The sequence below is a fragment of the Arachis ipaensis genome, chromosome B1, assembly GCF_059453495.1.
Source record: "Arachis ipaensis isolate K30076 ecotype BB chromosome B1, ASM5945349v1, whole genome shotgun sequence".
Classification (NCBI taxonomy): Eukaryota; Viridiplantae; Streptophyta; class Magnoliopsida; order Fabales; family Fabaceae; genus Arachis; species Arachis ipaensis.
Genome location: NC_142436.1, coordinates 43,044,160 through 43,067,825, shown reverse-complemented (window position 1 = coordinate 43,067,825; position 23,666 = coordinate 43,044,160). Strand labels below are relative to the sequence as shown.

The window sequence follows — 23,666 nt, the reverse complement described above, 5'->3', positions numbered from 1 at the left end:
TTGGTCAAAAGTGAATCAACTTCCAAGAACATACATGAATACATAGGGCCATGATAATATGATCATTCATGAACTCTACCAATTCAGCTATCAAAATGGAGTGTAAACAACTTGCAAGAAGAAAGCTTGTGAAAGCAGGGAATAAGGAGTTGAGCATCGAACCCTCACCGGAAGTGTATCTGCTCTATTCACTCAAGTCTATAGGATTGATCACTCAGTTCTCTTCTAATTATGCTTTTCAAGATTTATTTTTCATCTAACAATCGACAGTTATTTGGTGCATGCGTAAATTCATCATGAGGGCTTATCTTTAGGTTGTAATGGGGCTAGGGTAAAGGTAAGGATGCGTATATGGCCAAGTGACCTTGAAATTTGAATCCTTGATTAAACTAAACTCTCACCTAACACACACACAACAACCTATACAATTCTGATGCACAACCTAACTACCCATTTATTCACTTTCCACACACTCATGCATTTTGCTTCAATTCACAACTCATATGCATTGGTTATTATTGGCTTCGCCTTGGGGTATTTTGTCTCCTTTTTTATTTCTTTCTTTTTCTATATATTTTTGTTTCTTTTATTTTTCTATTTCTTTTTCTACATTTTTTTCTTTTTATTTGTCTTTTACTTTTCTCTTTTGATGAAACATATACAACATTGCCAATGCCTATGGTTTAAACATTCAATACATGAGTGTGTACCCAATTCCTAATATTTTCAATAAAAACTACAAAAACATACTTTTACCTCTACCAATGTTCCCAAGCTTCCCTCCCCCCCCCCACTTAAATGACACACCCTCACTCACCTAAGCTAATCAAAGATCCAAATCAAAGGACATTTATTATTTTTTACTTAGGGGTATCGATGTGCTAAATTAAAGAACAAAGGGATTTAACATAGGCTCAAAATTGGCTAACAATGGTAGATAAAAGGATTAAGGCTATTTGGATAAGTGAGCTATTGAAATAATGGCCTCAATCATATAAATATATTCATACACAAAATAATGGACATATAGAATCAAACAAATCAAGAATTGCAATCATAGAAAGAGAACAATGCACACAAGAATGGAAATAAGTGGTTATAAGATGTAACCACACAATTGGGCTCAAAACTCACATGCTTGTGTGTTCTTGGCTCAAAAACCTTTTCCAAAATTAATTCCTTCAAGCAAGTTTAACACAAAAAAAAAATTTTCAAATTGGTAGGGTACCCTAAAAATAGTTTCTTGAAAAAGAATTCATTACCCTAACCAAGTAGTCCTAACAAGAAACAACTACAATACAAAAAGTGTTCAAATACAAAACTAGCCATGAAATGCAAATTATCCTAATTGAAAAAAGAAAATTAAAATTTGGGTATTGAAAAGAAAGGGTTGTTACCTACAGAAGTCGGTAAACGACCTCCTCACACTTTGAAATTTGCACGGTCCTCCGTGCTATCGGTAATGCGCAAAGTAGGATTGGGGTCGGCACTTCCACTATCCATCTTTTGAGTTCTTGCTTCACTTTGGTCTGAAGGGGACGTTGAAGTGTCCGGCTCCTCCATAGGTGGGTTAGCACAACCCAAGAGCTTCTTCAAGTAAGTATAACGGCGTTTGTTCCGCCGCTCATATCGGTCTACCTTTTGAGTGAGCTCAACAAGCAATTGGTGGGATGATTTCTGTGGTGCTGATAAGGTGGTTGGAATGTCGGAAGGAATGGCCATGTCAAGGCTTGTGGTTCTCGCAGGAGGCTTAAGATACTTTCCACTCGGGATGATGTCGCACTCTGCTGGAATCATCGCCTTCACGTCCTTAGCCTCTTAGGGAACTCTAGCGGCTGTAATCAAATCCGTTACCAAGGCAGAAAATGGGAGGTTACCCTTAGTATGAACACGGCCCATTGCTTGTCGGATGAGGCGAGAGATGTTGATAGGCCTCTCAGTGAGTATGCACCAGAAAAGAAAGGCGAAGTCCGCTGTGATGGAGGACTCATGAGTGCTCGGGAGTACGAAGTAGGACAAGATTTGAGCCTACACTCTAGCCTCCATCGTAAGCGTTTGTACCTCAATGCACTTACGCCGGGCCCTGGCTTTCCCTGGGGTCCATTATGCTCCCGATTGGGTAATGAACCTAAGGATAGGGCTCCAATCATAACCGAATCTGTTGCACTATTGTAGGACTTCTTGGTAACCATTCGTCCCATCCGGTACTAGCAAAACATTAAGTATTTACTGAATGGCTTCCTCCGAAATAGCGACTTGCTTCTGGCACACAAAAACTGATTGAATAGAAGATGAGTGATAGTTGGAGTAGAACTCTACCACCCAAGAAAGATTAGCTTCCTGCGATCTCTGATTGAGAAATCCCCATTATCGCCGCTCAATGCGGGGTATGACAAACTGAATAAGGTGCTTCGGAGGAACGAAGAGAGGTTCAGAGTGGTAATTCCTTCCAACCAAAACAAGGAACATGAGCTCAAAAGCGATTGGTGAACCTTGAAGAGTCCTTCGCAGGGTTGCCCTTCTCTTGCTCATCAATATGAATGATCATTTTCGCCCTCTTGGAGGGGGGTTTAACTTTTGGTGCAGGACGCGCCTTGGTAGTTGTTCTTCGAGATGCCCTTTTTGTAGGCGACTTTTTTGAAGCTTTTTTCTCATCCCTTCTGATGGCCATCCTGAAAAAAGAAGGAACAGAGAAAATATTAAACTCAAAGAAACAATACTAACATAATAACATGCAAGTGAGAAATACCACAAAGGAATAAAGCGTCTTGAAGACATGATAGCTGCAACATGTAAGACCACAATGTAATCATGGGGGCATACCACTACCATGAGATGCAAGACTGAGAGAGGCATGCAAGTAAAAAGCATGAGAAGAATGGGCTCAAGCATCAATAACATCAATAAGTAACACATGCAAGAGAGGTATGAAACACAAGAAAATCATTCACCTAGTCTAACTCCAAGACAATGAAGCATACAAATGGAATAAAGTATAGTTAGAGAGAGTGGAAACACAAATCTTACAATATGGTACAAAGAATCAAGTCATGGGTAATGAGCATATGGATGGTAAAGATGAAGCACAATAGGCTCAATGCACAATAAGAAAGCAAGTGTAATGAGAAAGAAGCACTAAATTGAAAGCATAATGTTAAAATGAATAAAAACGTCATAGGTGCCTTTCAACAAACACTTGGTGTGCAACTTCCAAACAATAAGCAAGTTGAAGAAATTCAAAAATGTAACACCCCAAAATAAAATACCAATCATCAAAATAATACCATAAAACACAAATAAGCCAAGTGATATCAAAATATCCAACCAATGCAAGTAGTACATTGAAGTTCAACACCCATGAAAAAATGCAAAAAGAAAGAGAGGAAACAAACAAAAAAAATGAAATGTAAACAACTACATATAAAAATTTTAAAATACTATCCCAATTAATTCTCAAAATTTTGTAAAAATTTATGCGATAAACATAATTATTTAAATTTACTAAAAATAATTTTGAAGATAGAAAACAATAAGGTGCATATATGTTTACTTATAAGGCAAAAGGGATTCGTTTGATTCTAATGAGTTCTCCATAATTATAATAAGTATTTCTATAAGGATTTTTCTCTTTTGTGGCAATTTTTTTAATTGTGACGGTTTAAAATTCTCACAAAAAAAATTGCGACAATTTGAAAATCTCCAAAATTTGAGGTGTCATGAGCTCTTTTGTGGCAATTTTTTAAAACTGCTACAACCCTAATTAGTGACCTTTTACTTCTTTTGTGGAGGTTTTGTATTGGTATTATAATGATATAAATTAATTAACTTTACAATTATCTTATATATATAAATACTAGAAAAAACAACTAATCAATCATCCAGATAAAAAAACAGATTCATATTTATATCCGTAATCAAAGTTTATAAGCGATATAATCCAATAAGATTAAAATATATAGACAAATGTGATTTACATTTATAATCAAATTCCATAAATAATACATTTAAGCTATACTCACATTTATAATTAAAATAAAAATAAAAGTACAAAAACAAAGTTTGTAATTGCTTTCATGTTTTTGTAAAAGAGTTGATTATTTTAGCAAAAAAATTACTTCTAATAGAATTATAACATAAAAAATCAGTTTACAAATGTTAAGAGTTGGAACCTATGGTAGAGAGTGATACATAAGGAATTTTTAACAGAGAGCCAATTGGTGCCAAACTTCAGCCGTGCAACGTGGGAGCCTGACCGTGCAACGTGAGGATCAAAATAGAGAGCCATTCGCCAAAAACTCCATGCATGCAATGTGGGGAGATGGGCCATGCAACGTGAAGCATGAAACAGAGGTTAGATAGGCCAAGGAGGGGCCATACATTGCACGCATGAGGCCATACGTCCCACACTTTAATTGGTCCACTCCCAGGGAGCTTTAATTCACTCACTAAGTCCTCTAATTCTTTAACACTTAAGTGATCGACTCAAAGGTCAACCTAAGCCCATGAAGTCAAGCATTAATTGTTAACTGTAGAGAAGATCAAAGGAACTTATCTTGAAGAAAAGACCCTAGGAGAAAACTTAATTAATGAGATTTGATTTGATTTAGTTCTTATTTTGAATTAGTTTTGAATTTGGAATTTGTTTTTGGGTTAGTATAAAAGGAAACGAAGCCACATACGTGAGTCTTCTTCGGCAGTTTTTACAATTCATAATTCTAGGTTTTCTTTTGAAGCATGAGTCATTAATCTTCTCGGTTAAAGTTAGGAGCTCTATTGATTCTAATGGATTAATGTTATAGCTTTCCTATCTTTGACCAATGCATTGATGTTTTCTTAAGAAAGAGTTTTTGTTCTTCATCTAAAGGGTTTGAATGTGTTAGAAAACAATTCTAAATCTGACTTGAATTCTTTTAATATCTTGAAAAAATTATTTATTCGAGTTAAGCTTGAAAACTCTTTCTCATAATTCTTATCTTTTGAGCATGGACTTGATAAGTGACATCGAATCAACCAAGTTTGGTTCTTGAGAATTGTGTGGTTTTTAAATCAGTGAACGTGCTTAACCTCTTATCACAATCAACTAATCAAGGAATTGATAATTTATTAGGATTAGAGAAATTGGATTAGCAAGAAATTGGAGTTTGATTATTTATGGTTTGCCATAGATACATCTTTGCATAATCAAGGTGGAGAGTGAAAAGTATTTTTCTAGAAGTCTCAATATCTCTGAAATCTTAACTCTTTTGAACCATATTACTTTCTCAACAATTACTGTTTTAATTTACTGTTTTTATGCAATTATTTTTAAAACCCCAAGTTTTGATTGTCTGAATAAAATAATTAATTGACTATTTCTTGCTTAGTCTGTTAATCCTTGTGGGCACGATAACCCACTCTCATGGTAATACTTGATACGATTTAGTGTACTTGCTGATAGTTTGTGGTTTTATAAAATCTACATCACTGATACGATATTGTGTTAAGAGATACATTAATGAAAGATAATCAGAGAAAGTTAGATAGAAATTCCTAAAATTAGGACAAAAAAGTTAGAGTTTCCAACTAAAATCATGTATATCCATTGTATTACATCTTATTCCTATTTATAGCATAATTATCTAAGTGAGCTATAGGCCCAATACTAATCCTAACATTACCCTCTCCTTTAAAACAACCTTGTCCTCAAGGTTGAAAAAAAAGTATAAATCCTAATTAAAACGGTAAATCTTAATTATAATTAAAAAAATATTTAATTCTAAAATAATATTTTCTATGCTGCTGCTCAAAATAAAAAAAATTATCACCAAAATTCCATTGTTTAAAAACAATCCCTAGTAAAGACCCCATATAATTGTTGCTTTCCCATAAATAGGCCCAGTCTAGTTTGGAAGACAAAATTCAATGCAAGCTCATATTGGTCAACTTTAATATGAGTTTGGGCTTGGACTATGCCCATAGTGAAGTCCAACTCTAGAAAAGGGGATAAATGCTTTCCCACTCTAAGTCTTGCTATTGTTGAATTGTTGTATGGTTGATATTTGTATTTGGAAATTGCTTTTTTCAAATCAATTTATAAATCTGAAATGTTGTTTTGAATCATTTCTGGTAACACTGGTTGAAAATTTACTTGGTAATTATGCAAGAATGCTATCTCGAAGGTTAGCCAATCTACTATTATATTGCACTGCCGCCAAAGCCAGAACCATGTCAGATCGCAGCCGATCAGTCTTTCCAGTAATCTCCTGAAAATGTTGAGCTTGAGATATTTCTTTATCATTCCACAACTTCCAAGTATAAAGAATCCACAAAGATCATCATGCCAAGGAATGTGGCTTGAATCCGAACCACCATGGGAACGGTTAATCACTGTCGGCATGGTGTTCAATGAAAGCACCATTTGATACAATATTGATCAAGAGATACAGAAAATGAGAAATAATCAGATAGAAATTCCTATAATTATGGCCAAGAGGGAAATTAGAGTTTTTAATTAAAATCATGTATATCCATAGTATTACATCATATTCCTATTTATAGCATAATTCTTTAAGTGAGATATAGGCCCAATACTAATTCTAATAGCTGTGTACTTGCCATCTTGGTTCTTTAAATGTGCTAAACAATGTCATCTTGAGCAACATGTAGGCAATAGGTTCGAAGGAGGATGAGAGAGTCACATATAGATTCCTATCAGCGCTGCCTAGTAGAGGGTTTCTTAATAAGACATTTCGGGTCACAGATGATAAGCATGTGAGTATAATGTTCGATGTACATGCTAAGCTAATGCCGCAACATGTGATGGAGTGGTATCCCGTGGTTCGTGATATAGGTGGTGGTTGTGGGCTATTCTCTTCAATCCTATAGGTAGTCCGATAGCGGCAACATCAATTCACTTTTCCAAACCTCGCGATAGTGTCGAAGAAGATGAGAGTGAATGTGATTCAGATTACGTTGCTGAATCTGGATTGTCTGATGAGAATGATTCCTCTGAGGAGTATGTGCCAGAGATTCCAGTTGGTGGGAGTTCTCGGTTTCTTCTTCCTCCTCCTTTGGCTAGAGACTCCAGCCGGTGGGAGTTCTCGGTTTCTTCTTCTTCCTCCTTTGGTCATTCCACAATTATCAGATGTTTCTAGCCATTATCACACTCTTAACTTGAATGCAATACAACTAGATAATCCTTAAAGGCTTGGTGAAAGGGAAGATTACAACACAGATGGCGCACTGGAATTTTTAAGTTGGCCATAGGTTTAAGAGTAAAGATGTTGTTCTCATGGCAGCGAAGAACTACAAAATTTGTAGGAATGCTTAATATTTGGAGTTGGATAGGCTAAAATACCATGTTGATGTAAGCAATTCTCTGCTAGGTGTCCATGGAGTCTGCATGTAGATCTTCGGCAAAATTTAAACTACTGGTAAATATCATATTTTACAGTTTATAAAATTAAGAAATGTTAAACATGTTATATATTAGATGATGAGATTTATGAGTTATTTTGTAGGGAGATATATAGGTTTGGGGGCCACATTCCGGTTTGGTACCAACCATGTGTAAAACCATCATATTAAAACGTGTGGATGGCAAAGTAGAAGGCAATTGCTCAGAGTTACGGCGATTGGAAAAAAGTTGTATAACAAGATACACATCCTATTACAAGCTTTGCAATAATGCCTCATTGGCACCATACACAATTGTGTTACCATTCTTTATTACAATAGAAACATGATTGACAGAGATTATAGCCAACTTGATAAGGTGTTTTGGGTCTTCCCCCTGTGCAATGAAGAGTTTAAGCACTGCAAGTCGTTTGTGTCGGTTGACAGAACACACTTGTTTGGCAAATATGGTGGTATACTGTTAATTGTTGTAGCGCAAGATGGAAATAACAACATTCTGCTCATAACTTCACACTAGTGGAGACTGAGCCTATTGAGTCATGGTCATTTTTTCTAACAAATTTCAAACAACACGTTACTCCACAACAAAACCTTCTTCTTATATTTGAGGTAGCACATTACTCCACCTATCACACCAATCATGGTGAACATTAGACCACCACACATTGTCGTCCTGGGTCGTCTTGAACAAAAACTCATCCACATTGACAGGGTCCTCTGGTTGGTGCTGCTAACCCCTGAGTTGTCTCTTAACATTGTCCAGGTGATGAAACTCTACAAAATGGAAGCATGCCAATGGCACCATGACTCTTCGTGTATGAATTTCTCCCGCGCTCCTAATCTAGTTAGGAGCCATCTACTATAGCTAGAGATTGTCGTATGGTGTCCATCAGAATTGGAAAAATATACAGTCCTCTAATTAACAATAGAAGAGTAATATATGTAAGTCATAAGAAACCTAAATGGATTGTACCTCATCAAACCTGTGAGCATCTAGCCTGTGTCGCAATCGTAGTCCTCTGCCATGATTGTTGTCTCTAGTCTACTGTCTGAGTCCTGCCAACTTATTCATGGAGGAAAAATTATGTTCAGTGCTTAATATTCCAAATAGTAAGAAACGACAATAAATAATAAACATTAATTACCTCGAAGCAAGCAGGAATCTAAGTACATCATAGCCGGCAAAGTATAAGGACGGGAACCTTTGGTAAATCCATGACATCACTAACGATATGCACCCGGCAATGTCCATCACATCACATCGAGCAGCGCTACACAATGAATGGTAGGTGTGCGACAACAAGTGAAACCCCAAGGCAACCATCAGAGGGGGACAAGGTTGGATGAATTTTTGTAAACAAATATCCCCCAATCAACATCAACAAGTAACACCTGCCGTACTAGCGGAGAGTGTTTGGGTTTTCTCCTCGTGGAATATGAGCAACTCTATTTCTGAGCCAAGTCATCTTCAGACCAAAAAATTTTGCTTCTTGTCCTCTGGCTGAGGTGGACGCCTATTACTAAGCAAGTCTTCAATCCACTACCATGTCTGGGCGTCCATCATACTGTTGGAAATCTCTAGTGCAACTCCAAATCGAGTCACTATCTATGGCAAACTAAGATGATAAGCCACATCCTGGAGTGTGATGGTGATCTTGCCCCACGGAAGGTGGAAAGTATGGGTCTTAGGTCTCCACTGTTTAACAAATATAGAAAATAAGGCAATATCAAAGATGAAATCCCAGCCTCTCTAATGTAAAGTAGTTGCATGTCAGGCGGTGGAATTGACAACGCACACGATGTGACAAGAGCAATCGAGGTATTCGTAAGAATACCATTAATTAATCCTTTTCTAACTTATTGCGTATAACAATGCTAACAATAACTTAGTTAAGATTAAATAATAAAATATAATTAAATTAAATTTTGGGATAAGTACTTTTTTCGTCCCTAAAGTTTGAGGTCAAAATCAAAATCGTCCTCGACCTTTTTTTTCTTATTAAAATCATCCCCAACATTACAAAACGTTATAAAATCATCCTTTTCTACTTCAGTTATATTTTTTGACCAAATTACCCTTCATTAATAATAAAAATAATATTAAAAAAAAGAGCAAAACCCCACCCCACCCACTCCACAGCATCTCTTCGGTCTCTCCCCCCACCCTCCCCCAATCCCCTTCCTTCTACTTCACCATCACCCTCTTCTTCTCACCTTCGCTGCGGCAATTACCACTGCCGGAGGACAGCCACCCCTCCTCCCCTTCCTCTTCTCACTATTCCCCAATCCCCTTCCAACTTCTCACTCTTCTTCATTTTAAATTAACAGCAAGAAATTAAATTAACAGCAACATAGCCATCACCTCTTTCCCTTCGCACCTCCTCACTCTCTCTTTTCTCACCACCATCACCACTGCCACCATAGCCATTCATTACTCACAACACTTTTTCCCCAACAACAATAGTCCCAAATAAATTAACAGCAACATTCACAAAATAAATCAACAAAAAATTCAAATTAAACAATAATTTAATAATCATCAACTACAATTTCAGTTTTCATATCCAAAAACAGCAAAACAACAGAAATTAAAAAAATTAAAAAATCACAAGCAGAAGCATAAACTCAAGTAGAAGCAAAAGTTCAAGCAGAAGCAGAAGAAGAAGAGGCAGAAGAAGAAGCAGAGGCAGTCACAGAAGAAGAAGCAGCGCCGGCAGGTCCCCTTCCAATGACGATGTGACGGCGTGGTCTCTGATGACGACACGACGACGGCGGCGAACCCTAGAAACGAATAAGTAGGGCGGCGAAAAGGGAGAGAAGAAAAATTGAGGTTGGAATCGGGGTTGGGGTTTTGAAGAGAGGGGCATGAGAAAGGGGATGAGGGGTTACGGGAGTGGGGTGAGGGGTGGGGGGTTACGGTGAGGGGGAAACGGAGTGGGGATTACAGTGAGGGGGTGAGGGAGTGGGGTGAGGGGTGGGGGGTTTCGGGAGTGGGGGGTTACGTTTTGTTTTAATTTTTTTAATTATTTTTATTATTTAATAAGGGTAATTTGGTTAAAAAAATAAAATTGAAGTAGAAAAGAACGATTTTATAACGTTTTGTAATGTTGAGGATGATTTTAATAACAAAAAAGGTCGGGGACGATTTTAATTTTGACCTCAAACCTTATTAGGGACAAAAAAAGTACTTATCACTTAAATTTTAATATCGACTAATTAAATAATTTAATGTAACTAAATATTATAAATAACTAAGTAAACAATTTACTTAAAAAGAGCTCAATTTCAAAAAGTAATCATATAACACAATTATTTAACAATATTCTAATATAATAAAATTTTTGGTAAAAAATTTATAACTTCATCTATAATACATTGTATTCTAATGTTCATTCATAATTACTACTCTTTCAACAAATTGAATCCAAATAAACAAACATATCAACTAATTAATCAAGACAAATTACCCTGACTAACTAATTAAAACAAGTTAAACTAACTTGTTTAACACGTACTCTAACTGTTTAAGTTCAATTATCCTAATATGACAACTGATTAATTAAAACAAGGAAATATAAAATGTCATCATTTTTTAATATATTTTTTAAATAATTAAAATCATAATATCCTAACATATCAACAAAAATTAAATAAAATAAAAGATCATAATATATCAACTAATTAACTATTTAAAAAAAAAAAAAAAAGAGATAAACAAACTAATTTCGAAGTCCAATACCCTGATGACATACCATGTCGTATTTAGCCTATTAATATTCCGTAAACACACGTAATTCCAATGTTAAACCATATATACTTTTCAAACTTTCCAAAAATTAAAAAATTTCTCAAATGAACAAACATCTCAGTTACACTCTTTGTATAGTCTACTGAATATATGTCAAGTACTGAGGTCCATAAATCGTTATTAATTATGTATTTTGGATACGCAGTACCCATTTTCAGGTTTATTTCATATTTCACAGGTGCATTAGCAGGTATAACATTGCGCGTGTGTCATATCTACTCGGGATGCATTTTTAAAGTGAGTTGGGACACAGTATTCGAAATGTGTCACGTAATGTAAATAGATAATTATTTGACAATTTAGATAATTAAGTAAAATTGTATTTTATTAATTTAAATAAAAAAACCGATACATGCAAAAGTGAAAAAGATAGATTCTTATCCAACTAAGCTGAAGATTTGATTCGAATAGTTGATTTCAATGTGCTGGATATTCATCCCATGTTTTAGAGCTGAAAATAGTTGAAGCTAAGGATATTATTTTGAAAAAACGCGTGTAAATTAAATTATTTTACAACAATTTAAAACCGGTTCACCAAGATAAAATAAAAAGTATAGTTTGGTTTGGTTTTCTGAATTTTAAAACTGATTTAGTACAATTTAATTTAATTTCATTGTGGTTTTTATCCAATAAACCATGAACTCTCATTATTATTATTATTATTATTATTATTATTATTATTATTATTATTATTATTAGCCAAACAAAACGAAATAATGGAGAAATGACACTATTTATTGTTGACAATTTATTTTACATACAGGTACATGATGAATATGTATTATTGTGGTCTCCGAGAAGACTAAGTCACTAAGCAATGCACACATTAAGATTCACAGAATATAATACAACAATCAGATCAGACTTTCAATGGAATAAGAGTACCTAGTTGTTTTTTTTGGTATTGATAAGGGTACCTATTTATTTATTTATGATAGACTATATGATTTCGGGTCCAAAGTGATGTTTTTTGTATTAGCTTATTTAAGCTGAAGTCCAGTGTCATAGGTCATTTTGGGCTTCCAATCAGCAGGGATAGGTTTCTTTGGTATTTGCCAATAAGTTCCGTAACAACCAATCACTTGGAACCTCAAGAAGAGTTGACCCTTTGGTGGGTTAGCATAGTCAAACACTGCCCCATAAACCCTACGCAATGGACTCCATTGTTTGCGTGAATCCTGCAAAATTAGAGAGGTAACATATAAATCTATAACTATATTGATGTTATAGCTCCAAAATTGAAAATAACTTACTAGTTAATAATAATCAAGTTATATAAAAACTAGCTAGCCAATAATATACATGAAAAAAGTTATTAGAATCTTATTATTAACTATATGTTTAATTTGTACCTCCCACAATTCAACATTAGTGACATCGTATGATCCACCAAGGTTTTGAAGAACCACAGCAAAGTATCCAGGGTTGCTGCTACTTTCTTGAACCTTAACAACAATGTTGCGGCCAGGGTATGTGCAAGGGACTCTTTTGTATGCAATATCAAGAGTACCGTATTTTTTTAGCTCTTTAGATGCATCAGGGTTCACACCCAAACTATTAAAGGCTCGTGGGCTCAATATGAAGTCTGTTCTGTCTCCCTGACCATAATCTGTTGCCACCACTGTTACCCCGTTGACATTGCACAATTTTGGTACTTTACATTTAACCTGAATCATCACTATTTGTTATATGTATTGATAATAAATAAAGAAGTATAATTGATAAAGAATAAACACTCAATTTGATTCTTAAAAAATTTTAGATTGGACATTTTAGTCTTCAATAAAATTTTATTCTCTCAGAATCTTTAAGAATTATTCTCTTTGAACAAATTCGTCCTTGAATCATTTTTAATCAATTTTTTATGTGTATTGGACAAATAAAATAAGAATCAATCTGTTAAAAGTAATTCTTGAAGACTTATATAGAACAAAATTTTGTTAGAGATCAAAGCGTCTAATTTAAATTTTTTTAAGAATCAAGTTGGGTATTTATTCATTGAGAAATTAAATTTACTTTGCAATATACTTTGTTTTCTTGCTTTCTTTTATTTTTTTTATTCTGTTTGGTTGAGTAATAAAAGTGAGAGTGGACTTTACCGTAAACCAAACGTATCTTAAGAGTGTGTCTTGCAAATTTTGGGTAAAGGAGATTGAATCATTTGAAAGGAGAGAAAGGAAAAGAAAAGTGAAGGAATAATGGATAAAGATGTTTAAACTTATTTCTTATGTAAGAGTTTAAAATAAATAATGAATCGGAATAGCAATAGAAAACTTATTATGCATTCTTACAATTTTATTATTTACAAACAATAATATATCTATACACACACAAATTGGATTACAATAATTTATTAAATATAAAAAAGTAAATTAAATCAAAATTTAATAAAATTCTCCAATTTAAAATCTAAAATTTAAAATAAATAAAATAAATTTTTAAAAATTAACTGATATTAATGTAAAAAAAGTTGGCTTTTTAACATTACTCTCTTAAAAAATCAGTCTAAACTTGTCAAAAACTTTAAATTAAGGTGATTTCTTTGATACCCAATTAATTTGAGGGTATTATATACCCTTTTTACATGTTCCAATTAATTAGTGCTAAGTGTATTCATTAATTTCAATCAGCAAATAAATTTTTAATTTTTAAAAATAAAAAATAATGAATTTAATACATGTATTAAAGACTTTATATATACATATCTTAATACATTGTACATACATTTAACTCTGATTAAATTAAACCATCATATGTGGTAAACTTTAAATAAATTATTTAAAAGAAAAAAAAGAAAAGAAAATTAGAATTGAGCTGTTGTATATGCTGATAGAGAAAGAGGTAAGAACATAGAATGCTAATCCTTTTCATCTAATTTCGTCTTCTTTTCTTTTCTATGTTCACAAAAAAATTCGTTTTCGTCTTCTTCCCTCTCCTTCACTCTCAGGATATACCTTCTTTTTCCTCCTTCTAATCTTCGAAAGTCATTGATCTTGTTGCTGTAATTCAGAACAATCCATCATTCTTGGGTTAAATCCTCCCAAATGATTATAAAATTGTGACGGCATGGGGTGAAAGAACGATAGATTGTTCTGAATTACAGCAACAAGATCGACGACTTTCGAAGATTAGAAGGAGGAAAAAGAAGGTATATCCTAAGAGCGAAGGAGAGGAAAGAAGACGAAAACGAATTTTTTCTGTGAATATAAAAAAGAGAAGACGAAATTAGATGAAAAGGATTAGGGTTCTATGTTCTTCTCTCTTTCTCCAACAGCATATACAACAGCTCAATTCTAATTTTTTTTCTTTTTTTTTTCTTTTAAATAATTTATTTAAAGTTTACCACATAAAATACCAAAAAAAAGTTTATCACATATGGTGGTTTGATTTAATCAAAGGTAAATGTATGTACAATATATTAAGATATGTATATATAAAGTATTTTATACATGTATTAAATTCATTATTTTTTATTTTTAAAAATTAAAAATTCATTTGCTGATTGGAATTAATGAATACACTTGGCACCAATTAATTAGAACATGTAAAAAGGGTATATAATACCCTCAAATTAGTTGGGTATGGAAGAAATCACCTTAAATTAACCTGATAGCATGCACCGCAGCCACGTCCATCATTCCATAGCCCAGATACAGCTGCAACCATGCCATCATTCACCGTCCTTCCGTATTCGCCAAATCCACATGCTCCCCCTAATATATTGAGAGAGACAGTGCATGACAAAAAAAAAAGTTCATAAAAGAGATATATATATATATTCTTAGAGAAATGGAAATAGACACCATATATTAGTTATAATTACCATGGTACAAGTGAAACTAAACATGTAAAATGTGCAAAAGGAAAATATACATTATTGGTATAAATAATAACAAAATTACTTTTATAAAAATAGATGTTAATCAGTATTTTCCTTTGTATAATTTAATTTGTCTTGTTATTTTAGTCAATATTAATCAATTTTTTTTCTAAAAATAATGTTAGATAATGATGACGTACAAAATAATTAAAGGAGGGTAATAATTAACATACTTGGAGTGCCATAACCATCACGGGTACCATAATAGGTTGCTCTAGAGTTCTTATAAGGAGGGCAGTAGTCTTTATTAGTGGCACTGCTTAGTGCTGGTAAAAGCAGTATAACGCAAAGAAGACCAAGTTGGTGCTTAAGCTCCATATCTAAAGAGGTAAGAAATGTAGCAAGTAAATGTAGTAAACCAAAGTGTATGAAAGAATATAATTAACTAATAATATATATTATGGAAAGAAGGTTTTGTGAGATTACAAGCATAGATATGGAGTCATATTTATAGTGATGCCATATGTATAGATACCAGTGGTGTGAGCCCAATTGGGACCATAGGAATAATATGATTTAGGATTGGATTGATGATGTGGACCACCAGTACACATTGACCCTACCTAACCCAGAGAATAAGATAGTCTACACACAATATCAGTACAGAAATACAAGAAAAAACTATTTAGTATTTAATGTCAAAAGTTTGTTTGTTTCGGATTAAAACTCATTCAACAATAGAAACCAGAGGGTGGAGTTCAAACATACCATGCATGCACAAAGGAAATAAAGTAGCGGTCAAACTTATTACAAACCTTGGCATGCATAGAAGGGAATTTTGATTTAATAATTTGGGAGTCCTCCAAAGAAGGTTGCCACGGAAATGTTGAAGTAGATATGGCAGCAGTGACAACTTCTCCTCATGGGTGGTAATGAAAGAGATTAGGGTGATGTGAGTTTTTTGTTTTTCTTTTTTTTTTTTATGGGCTTATCCCCTCTTTTCTGACCAAAAATAAAATTTATCTTAATTATATACTTTGGATTGCTAGCTAGTATGCAAGACTTTGGTCTAGTAGTCATTATCGATACCTAGGTGCATTTAAGTTTAAAACTTGACCCAGACCAAATAATATAGATAAAACTCTTAAGTATTATATATATGTATGAGTATAGTATGAGTGAATTTATAACACTTAAAATTAGTTGTTGTCTAATTTATATGACTAAAAAAGAAAATACTTAGAGTTTGCATAATAGTAAAACTACAATGTTGTAGAAAAAAATTGTATTCGGAAGACTCTAACTCCAAATTTTATTTACAAAGAAAATATTAGCTAAAAAAATAAATTTGACTATATTTAAAAAGAAAATTAACTTTTATATCCTCTTATAATATATAGGAGAAAAATATATTTGAGAAGTGAAAAAGCATTCAATTCTTATGCTATATATTATTTTAACTACCTACAGTAGTACAACTATCTACAATATAATTCTGTTGAAGATTGTACATCCAATTAAAATAGAGTAAAGGACATTTTCGTTTTTGGCCTTTTTTTTTGCGGACATTTTCGTCCTCAAGGAATGGAAAATACATTCAAGCTCCTGACCCTTGAAAAACGTGGACATTTATGTCCTTCCGTTGAATTCAGCCATTTGCACTGGACGGAAAAGGATGAGTTGACTGAGGTGGTGCTGAGGTGGCCGTAACGGAGGCCAGGTGGCATGGAGCATTTCGTAACAGGACATATAAATTCCTGGAGACAAAAACGACGCCGTTTTTGTAACCTCCCCCAATCTTTCAAATTTCTCTGCCTTTTTCTTCTTCCTTCGTCCTTTTTCCCTTCCATTCTTCTTCCTCGGCCCCTGCCTCCATCTCCGCCGCACAGCCGCGCCTCCGTCAGCCACCATCAACGCCGGCGACCTCCTTCTTCCTCTCTTTTGAGCGATCCTCAATCTCATACCCATTAATGGATGCTTCCTAATCAAGACAACCTTTCGAATAATGGATCTTCGATGCTACAAACATCAAAATAATCATGGTAATCGGCCAAAAGAGTCTTCACATAATCATGAGGAAGACCTAGATCCCATTTTAGCTTCTCAATTACATAAAGTGGCAATTTTTCCATACCAGCAAGCATCAGAAGCCTTGCAATCCTATGAACAATGTCTACACGGTTAATGAGACATTTGTGGATATCCATTTCTTCTTTGTGTAGGCATAAAGCATGAGGTGTGAGCTTAACATGTGGAGGGAAGCTACGATCTAGTTGGAATTGCATGAAAATACAATGATACTTGTCTATAAATTTAGTGGTTGTCATGGAAAGATTGAGGGGTTCTTTCAACAGATAAGCATTGTATAAGGAGAGGGATTTGGAAGTAGATAAAACTATTTCATTCTTGAAGGAAAGGGCCTGTTTAAAATCTTTCTCTTTAAGGATTGCATTCAACTATGTTGACCAAAGGACAAAATGTCCAGCACAAACTTTTATGCCATTCAACTATGTTCTATTTTAATAGAATGCTATAGCATTGCCTAATCCACTGGAATAAGGCCTAATTGTTTTTGTCTAACTGTGTTCAATTAAACCCTAATCTACTCAAATTGTTTAAACATAACCTACAGAAGAATTCTCAAATTATAGGAAAATTGCAACAGGTGAAGGGAGTGGACCAAGTCAAGCTGTAAGGGTTGTATGTGTAGTTGAAATATTTAGTATGACATTTAGCAACATCACAACATCCCCTTCCCAATGCAGCAAATAAAACTTTTCTGAAATTCGGTAGCATCTTAGTAGTATATAGTACATTTTTCAAAGTCAAACAAACAATGAATTCAACAGTCAATTATAGGTAGAGAGTGTAGATCAAATAATCAAGTCTCACTGAATCAAAATTAAAGTTCAAATGCATTAAGAACTCAGCATCACTAAACAAGAACAAAAACAAGTAACATGAACCATAATCAAGCATAGTGAAAACCAAGTAACACAATCAACATAAGTACAGCACAATGGCTTGAAATACAGCACAGAGAACAAAAGCACCAAATTCAAGCAGCAATTCTCATCGAGTTCAACAATTATATCAAATGTAAGCTACATGAAACCTAACAAAAGTGCATCATTGAATCAAAGGAATTAGCTCATTTTAAAACAGAGATGTGGCATCAGACAGCAAAATGAGCACATAAGAGTTCATTGTTAACCAAAACAGGCAATGAAAATTTACACAGCAGCAGTGTAAAATATCAGTCTCAGCAATTTCCATTAACCAACCCTAATCCTAACAACTCAAGAACAATTGAACAAACTAAATATAATGAACTACAAATAGTGATTGCACAAACAGCAGCATTAAGCAAGCAAGACCTAATCCACTATCCACGCCAGATTCTCTAACAACCTAATGTAACTAACTAATCTAACCAAATTGAAATTAGCTAAACAAAACTAACTAAACAATATTAATTAACTAATTGCAATAACAGAGTGAATTAAACAGAGAGAAAGAAGATCTGGGAAGCACAAGGGTGGTAATGAGAGAGAGAGGAAATGATGGTTGGGCCCTAGTAGCGACGGTGGTGCGCCGGTAGAGAGGCGGCGGCGCAGCGGCAATGGGTCGCCGAGAAGGTTGTCGCGGACGAACGGTGGGTGGAAGGAGGGTGAGAAGAGAGAGAGACTAATGGGAGTAAAGGAGTGAGAAAGGGAAGAAGACGCAAAAAGAAAGGAAGGAGGAGGTCGCCGCCGTTGATGGTGGCTGATGGAGGCGCCGCTATGCGGCGGTAATGAAGGCAGGGGCCAAGGAAGAAGAATGGAAGGGAAAAAGGACGAAGGAAGAAGAAAAGGCAGAGAAATTCGAAACAGGATTGGGGGAGGTTACAAAAACGGCGTCGTTTTTGTCTCCAGGGACTTATATGTCCTGTTACGAAATAATCAATGCCACATGGCCTCCGTTACGGCCACCTCAGCACCACCTCTGCTAGCTCATCTTTTTCCGTTCAGTGCAAACGGCTGAATTCAACGAAAGGACATAAATGTCTACGATTTTCAGGGGTCAGGGACTTGAATGTATTTTCCATTCGTTGAGGACAAAAATATCTACGAAAAAAAGGTCAAAGACAAAAATGTCCTTTACTCATTAAAATACTATGGTAAAAACCAAAATATTGATTGTACATCCACATATCATTATTATTATTAGTTAGTACATTATGACCTCAAAATTTAGATTGATGAATTAAATGCGGCCCGATCATCAGGTCATATAGATGAAACATCTTAGATTTTATATATTTAATAGTGTTAGGCGTAAGCATAATTTATGATTTATAGCTATCAATTAGTTATTATTAATATTTTAATAATATAAAATTATATCTAAAAATATAAAATTACATATTTTTTTATAATAAAATATTAGCTAAATTTTAATGACCGTGCTGATTCTTAAAACTTTTTCTTATAAAAAGCGTTGTATAAGAAAAGCATTATTAATAATAATAATAATAATAATAATAATAATAATAATAATAATAATAATAATGCGTGCTAAGATTATTATGACTTTATGAGGTTCCTTCCTTCAAACTTCATCTCAAGTTATTATTTATTAGCTAGGATTCCTTGTTTCTCGAAGTAGATCAGACTTGTGATCACTATTTTTTATGTAAGTTTCGTTAGATTAATTGTCAAAGGTTTGATTAATTATTAGTTGGTCAAAACGAACAAACAACTAGTATTAAGCTGTTGCTGCTGATTGAATTTTGTAATGAAGCTCCCACGGATTGAGAATTTTCATGACATCAAAAAAATTCTATTCAATTGCATATATGGCTCGGTCAGGTAATTAAAGAAAGATAATAGTACAATAATGAATCGGACAGCCAACGTTTTTCAACAGTATTTCTCTCGACTGCTAACTCTTATTTATAATTGTGTTTAATGGAAGTGTCTTTATAGATGTATCTAATAAAAATATCTTTTTTATAGCTGTATTTAATAAAAGTGTCTTTATAGATATATTTTCTGGATGTGTCTCTTTATATATGTGTTTAAAATATAATAATTAATTATTGTTAGTAATAAGTTGACAGATAATATGTTAGTATCCTATATTTTTCTTTTTTGTAATTAGATAGATTCTGCATGTCTAGTTTTCTTTGTACAAACCAACTCGGTAATAATTAAGAGAAATGTTATATAACTTGTCAACATTTTTTTAATATTTACCTTATATTTGAATTAATATTAACTAATTTTTATCTTTTTCTATTATAATTTTTTAATAGTTCATGAAGAGGTAGAAAGTAGTGATGAATAAAATAGAACAAACTTACACATTATTTTCTAATAGTATAATGTACATGGACTTTTTAAATCTAGTGTTAGTTCCTCATCTCTTTAGAAGAAAAAATGTGCAAGTGTCTTTTTCGAAATTTTTTAGAATAAAATAAAGGATAAAGATTGGATTTTCTTAGTATTCGGTATAATTTTTCTCTCTCTTCAAAATCCTAATATCTTAAAGTTCTCTCTATCCCTCCTAAACGCAGAGTAGCGGAGTAAACAGAGAAAGAGGGCGATGAACACTCAAAGAGGTGAGATGGACTATAATAAGGCGGAGGATGGCTTGATGGGATGTGACTTCTTTCTCTGAAGTGGTGACTCTCCCTCCCAAATGCAGCAGCAGCGGAATGAGCAGAGGAAGAGGGCAGTGAGCACTACAAGAAAAATGTTGAGAACCCTTGGATTTAGTGTCAGACATTAACATCGAGTTTTTCGTGGGATTTATCATCGGATTTGACAATAAATTCATTACCCTAAAATATTACCGTCGGAGTTGATGTTCCGACTGTAGCGTCAATGGTAAAAATTGGAGGGAAAAAAATAAATTTTGCCGCGCTAGCTACCGTCAGATTTACCGGCGAGTAAATCCGATGCTGAACCTTGTTTAATGAAACGTTTCGTTTCGGTTACACGCACCACGTTACCGTTGGATTAATCTGCAGGTAAATTCGACGGTAATCACGTCCTAAATTCGAACCGCGAACTCTCTTCCCTTCTCTAATCTCTCACCTCCCCCCTTCTCTCTCTCTCTCTCTCTCTCTCTCCCCCCCCTCTCTCTAGCCCCTGCGCCGCTGCAAAGGTCGTCACCGCTGCTCCAATCGCTGCTAATGCTCTGCCCTGCCGCCGCTAGAAAGACCACCGCCACCGCTGCATGAAACGCTCCCATCTCTATTTTCTATTCCCGCCGCTGTTGCCCTGCCGCCACTGGAAAGGCAGCGACCACTGCTACTCGAATCGCCCATTTCTGTCTTCTCTCTTCTAATTGCTTTGCATTCTAGGTTTTCATTGTATCTATTTTTCACTCTGTTTAATTTCTACTTAGTTAATCTTAATTTTATTTAGTTAGTTGATTTTTAGTAATTAGTTTAGTTAGATTAATTTCTGTTTTAGTTGATTTTAGGTGGTTAGGGGGTTTTTAATGAATCTATTTTTCACGCTGTTTAATTTTTGCTTAGTTAATCTTAATTTCATTTAGTTAGTTGAATTTTAGTAATTAGTTTAGTAGATTAATTTCTGTTGTAAATTGATTTTAGGTGGTTAGGTTAGGATAATTTAGTTAGATTGATAGTTTCTGATCTCTGCTTAATATATTTAGAATTATTATCTGAGATTGCAGATTCTTGTTGCTTGAATTATTTGAATTGGTCTGAATCATTAATTCTGTGTTTTTCTATTAATTTGGATGAAGAATTGTTGGTGAATTTATTTGAGTAATGCTTAACTGTTTTGATGATTCGCTGGTTGTTGTTGCTTTCTTAGGAAATTACTATTTTAATGCTTATTTTGCTTATTCATATTGCTGCTAGAACTGCTGGTTTATGCTAATTAATTACAATGTTTTTTCCTATGCATTTCTAGCGATGTTTCATTATGTTATTTTGTGCTTTCTTAAGTTTGGATTTCAAATTTTTTGGATTGTTAGAATACTTTCAGAATATTTTGAAAAATTGTTAACAAAATTAGAATGCTTTGAGGGTTAGAATGCTTTGTTAGAATGTTATGAAAGTTAGAATAGTGTGAAAAGAAAATAAGGTAGAAAATAAGATAGAATAAAGTTAGAATGTTTTGAAAGTATAATTTAATTATTTTAAAATTAAAACACTATGTAATTTCTTTTTTTTTTTACTAAACTAAACCACTTTTTGAATTATTTGTTATTTCTTGAGTTTTTTCTTATATTATTATTTGTTGGTGTTTGTTATGTTATTATTATGTTATTAATATATTTGCTGTATAGACATGACAACAAGCAGCAAAGATAGGTCGAGTGGGACACGTGGTCATGATAGAGGGCGGGCTTCCATCGAATTTTCCAGGGATGCCCAGTCATCGCCCTCTATCCTGACTACCTCGTCGATCCCTGTGACATCACAGGTAGATCCATCGGACCAGCAATTTATCATGGTCCCAAACCTGAACAGGGTGTCTCCTTCTGCTACGCTCCCTGTGTAATAACCCAAGTTTTCGAAATTAAATGTGGAGTTATTTATGATTTATTATGATTATTGAGAATTTAACTTTTTTAAAAAATATTATTTTACTAAAAGTAATTAAATTGATTAGGAGATTAGTTGATTTTAAATCAATTAAGATCATTATGTAATTTTATTATAATTGAATATTTTGTATAATTTCAGCAATTGAAAAATAAGAACGAATTGTACTGTTCAATTTAATTAATTTTTATTATGAATGAATTATATTCTACTTTATTAATTTGAACTCTTAGAGATTAATTTATTAGAAATGATTATATTGATTTTTATAAATACTTTAAGTTTAAGTCATTTAATATGTACAATTTTTATTATAATTAGTTATTTTATATAAATTGAAATTAAAGTTCTGGTGATGGAAACCGAATGCCATCGAGTTTCCTGCAGCCACCATGGGAGTTTGCCATCGTCATCGAGCAAGACGGAGATGAGGGAGAAGTAGTTATGTTCCACGCCGCCGTCACCACTGATCCACGACCACCACTGTGAGGGTTCCATCACCGATGAGCAGCCTCCACGCCAGTTGCCGACGTTGCTGTCGCCATGGGTGGAGCCCGCCGTTTGAGCTATCGAAGGAAGCTGCCGCTGTCATGACCACCATTGAGCTCCACATTGTCGTTGGAACTGCTGATGAGGTTGCCACTGCGGGAGTCATTGTCGGAGGGGAGTAGCTGGTGTGACCACCATTCTGCCATAACTATCACTGCCGTCATCGCCGGATTGGTTCACTGGGGCTGCCCAGAACCATTGTTGTCACTGTTGCGAGAATTGGTGCTGCTGTCGCTGTCCCAGTTGTGTTGTCGTTGCTACATCAAGGAAGGGTATTTTATTTCGAAATTAATTGATTTAATTTATAAATGCCATTGAAGTTTAGTAAGTAATTGTAAATAATTTATAAATATTTTGTGTGATTAATTGGTAGAAATAAGCTTGATTTGAGGTTGTAAAATTTGGATTAGTTTGGTATTGAGATGATGTTCTAGTGTTTCAATTAGTTTTATTGAATTTAGATTATGGCTATGAATGTGACAGGTTTTGTTTTTATGAGTGATTAATTAACAAGATTAATTTTGGTT

The 23,666-nt window shown here is 34.1% G+C and overlaps 1 protein-coding gene across 1 annotated transcript; it reads right to left on the bottom strand.

Moving 5' to 3' along the window:
* Nucleotides 1-11,917: 11,917 nt before the first annotated feature.
* Nucleotides 11,918-15,473, bottom strand: LOC107617771 (expansin-like B1). The gene is made up of 4 exons (XM_016319635.3): nucleotides 15,257-15,473; nucleotides 14,810-14,916; nucleotides 12,556-12,870; nucleotides 11,918-12,381 (listed from the first exon to the last, which is right to left on the bottom strand). Exons 1-4 carry the CDS (start codon nucleotides 15,399-15,401, stop codon nucleotides 12,184-12,186), a joined length of 765 nt encoding a protein of 254 aa, XP_016175121.1. The 5' UTR covers nucleotides 15,402-15,473; the 3' UTR covers nucleotides 11,918-12,183.
* Nucleotides 15,474-23,666: the final 8,193 nt, after the last annotated feature.

Excerpts from the sequence above, each read along its gene's own strand:
- LOC107617771 (XM_016319635.3), bottom strand. The coding sequence starts at position 15,401 with ATGGAGCTTAAGCACCAACTTGGTCTTCTTTGCGTTATACTGCTTTTA. Across the intron at positions 12,871-14,809 it reads GCTGCGGTGCATGCTATCAG|GTTAAATGTAAAGTACCAAA; the intron begins GTTAATTTAAGG and ends GTGATGATTCAG. Across the intron at positions 12,382-12,555 it reads CTAATGTTGAATTGTGGGAG|GATTCACGCAAACAATGGAG; the intron begins GTACAAATTAAA and ends CTAATTTTGCAG.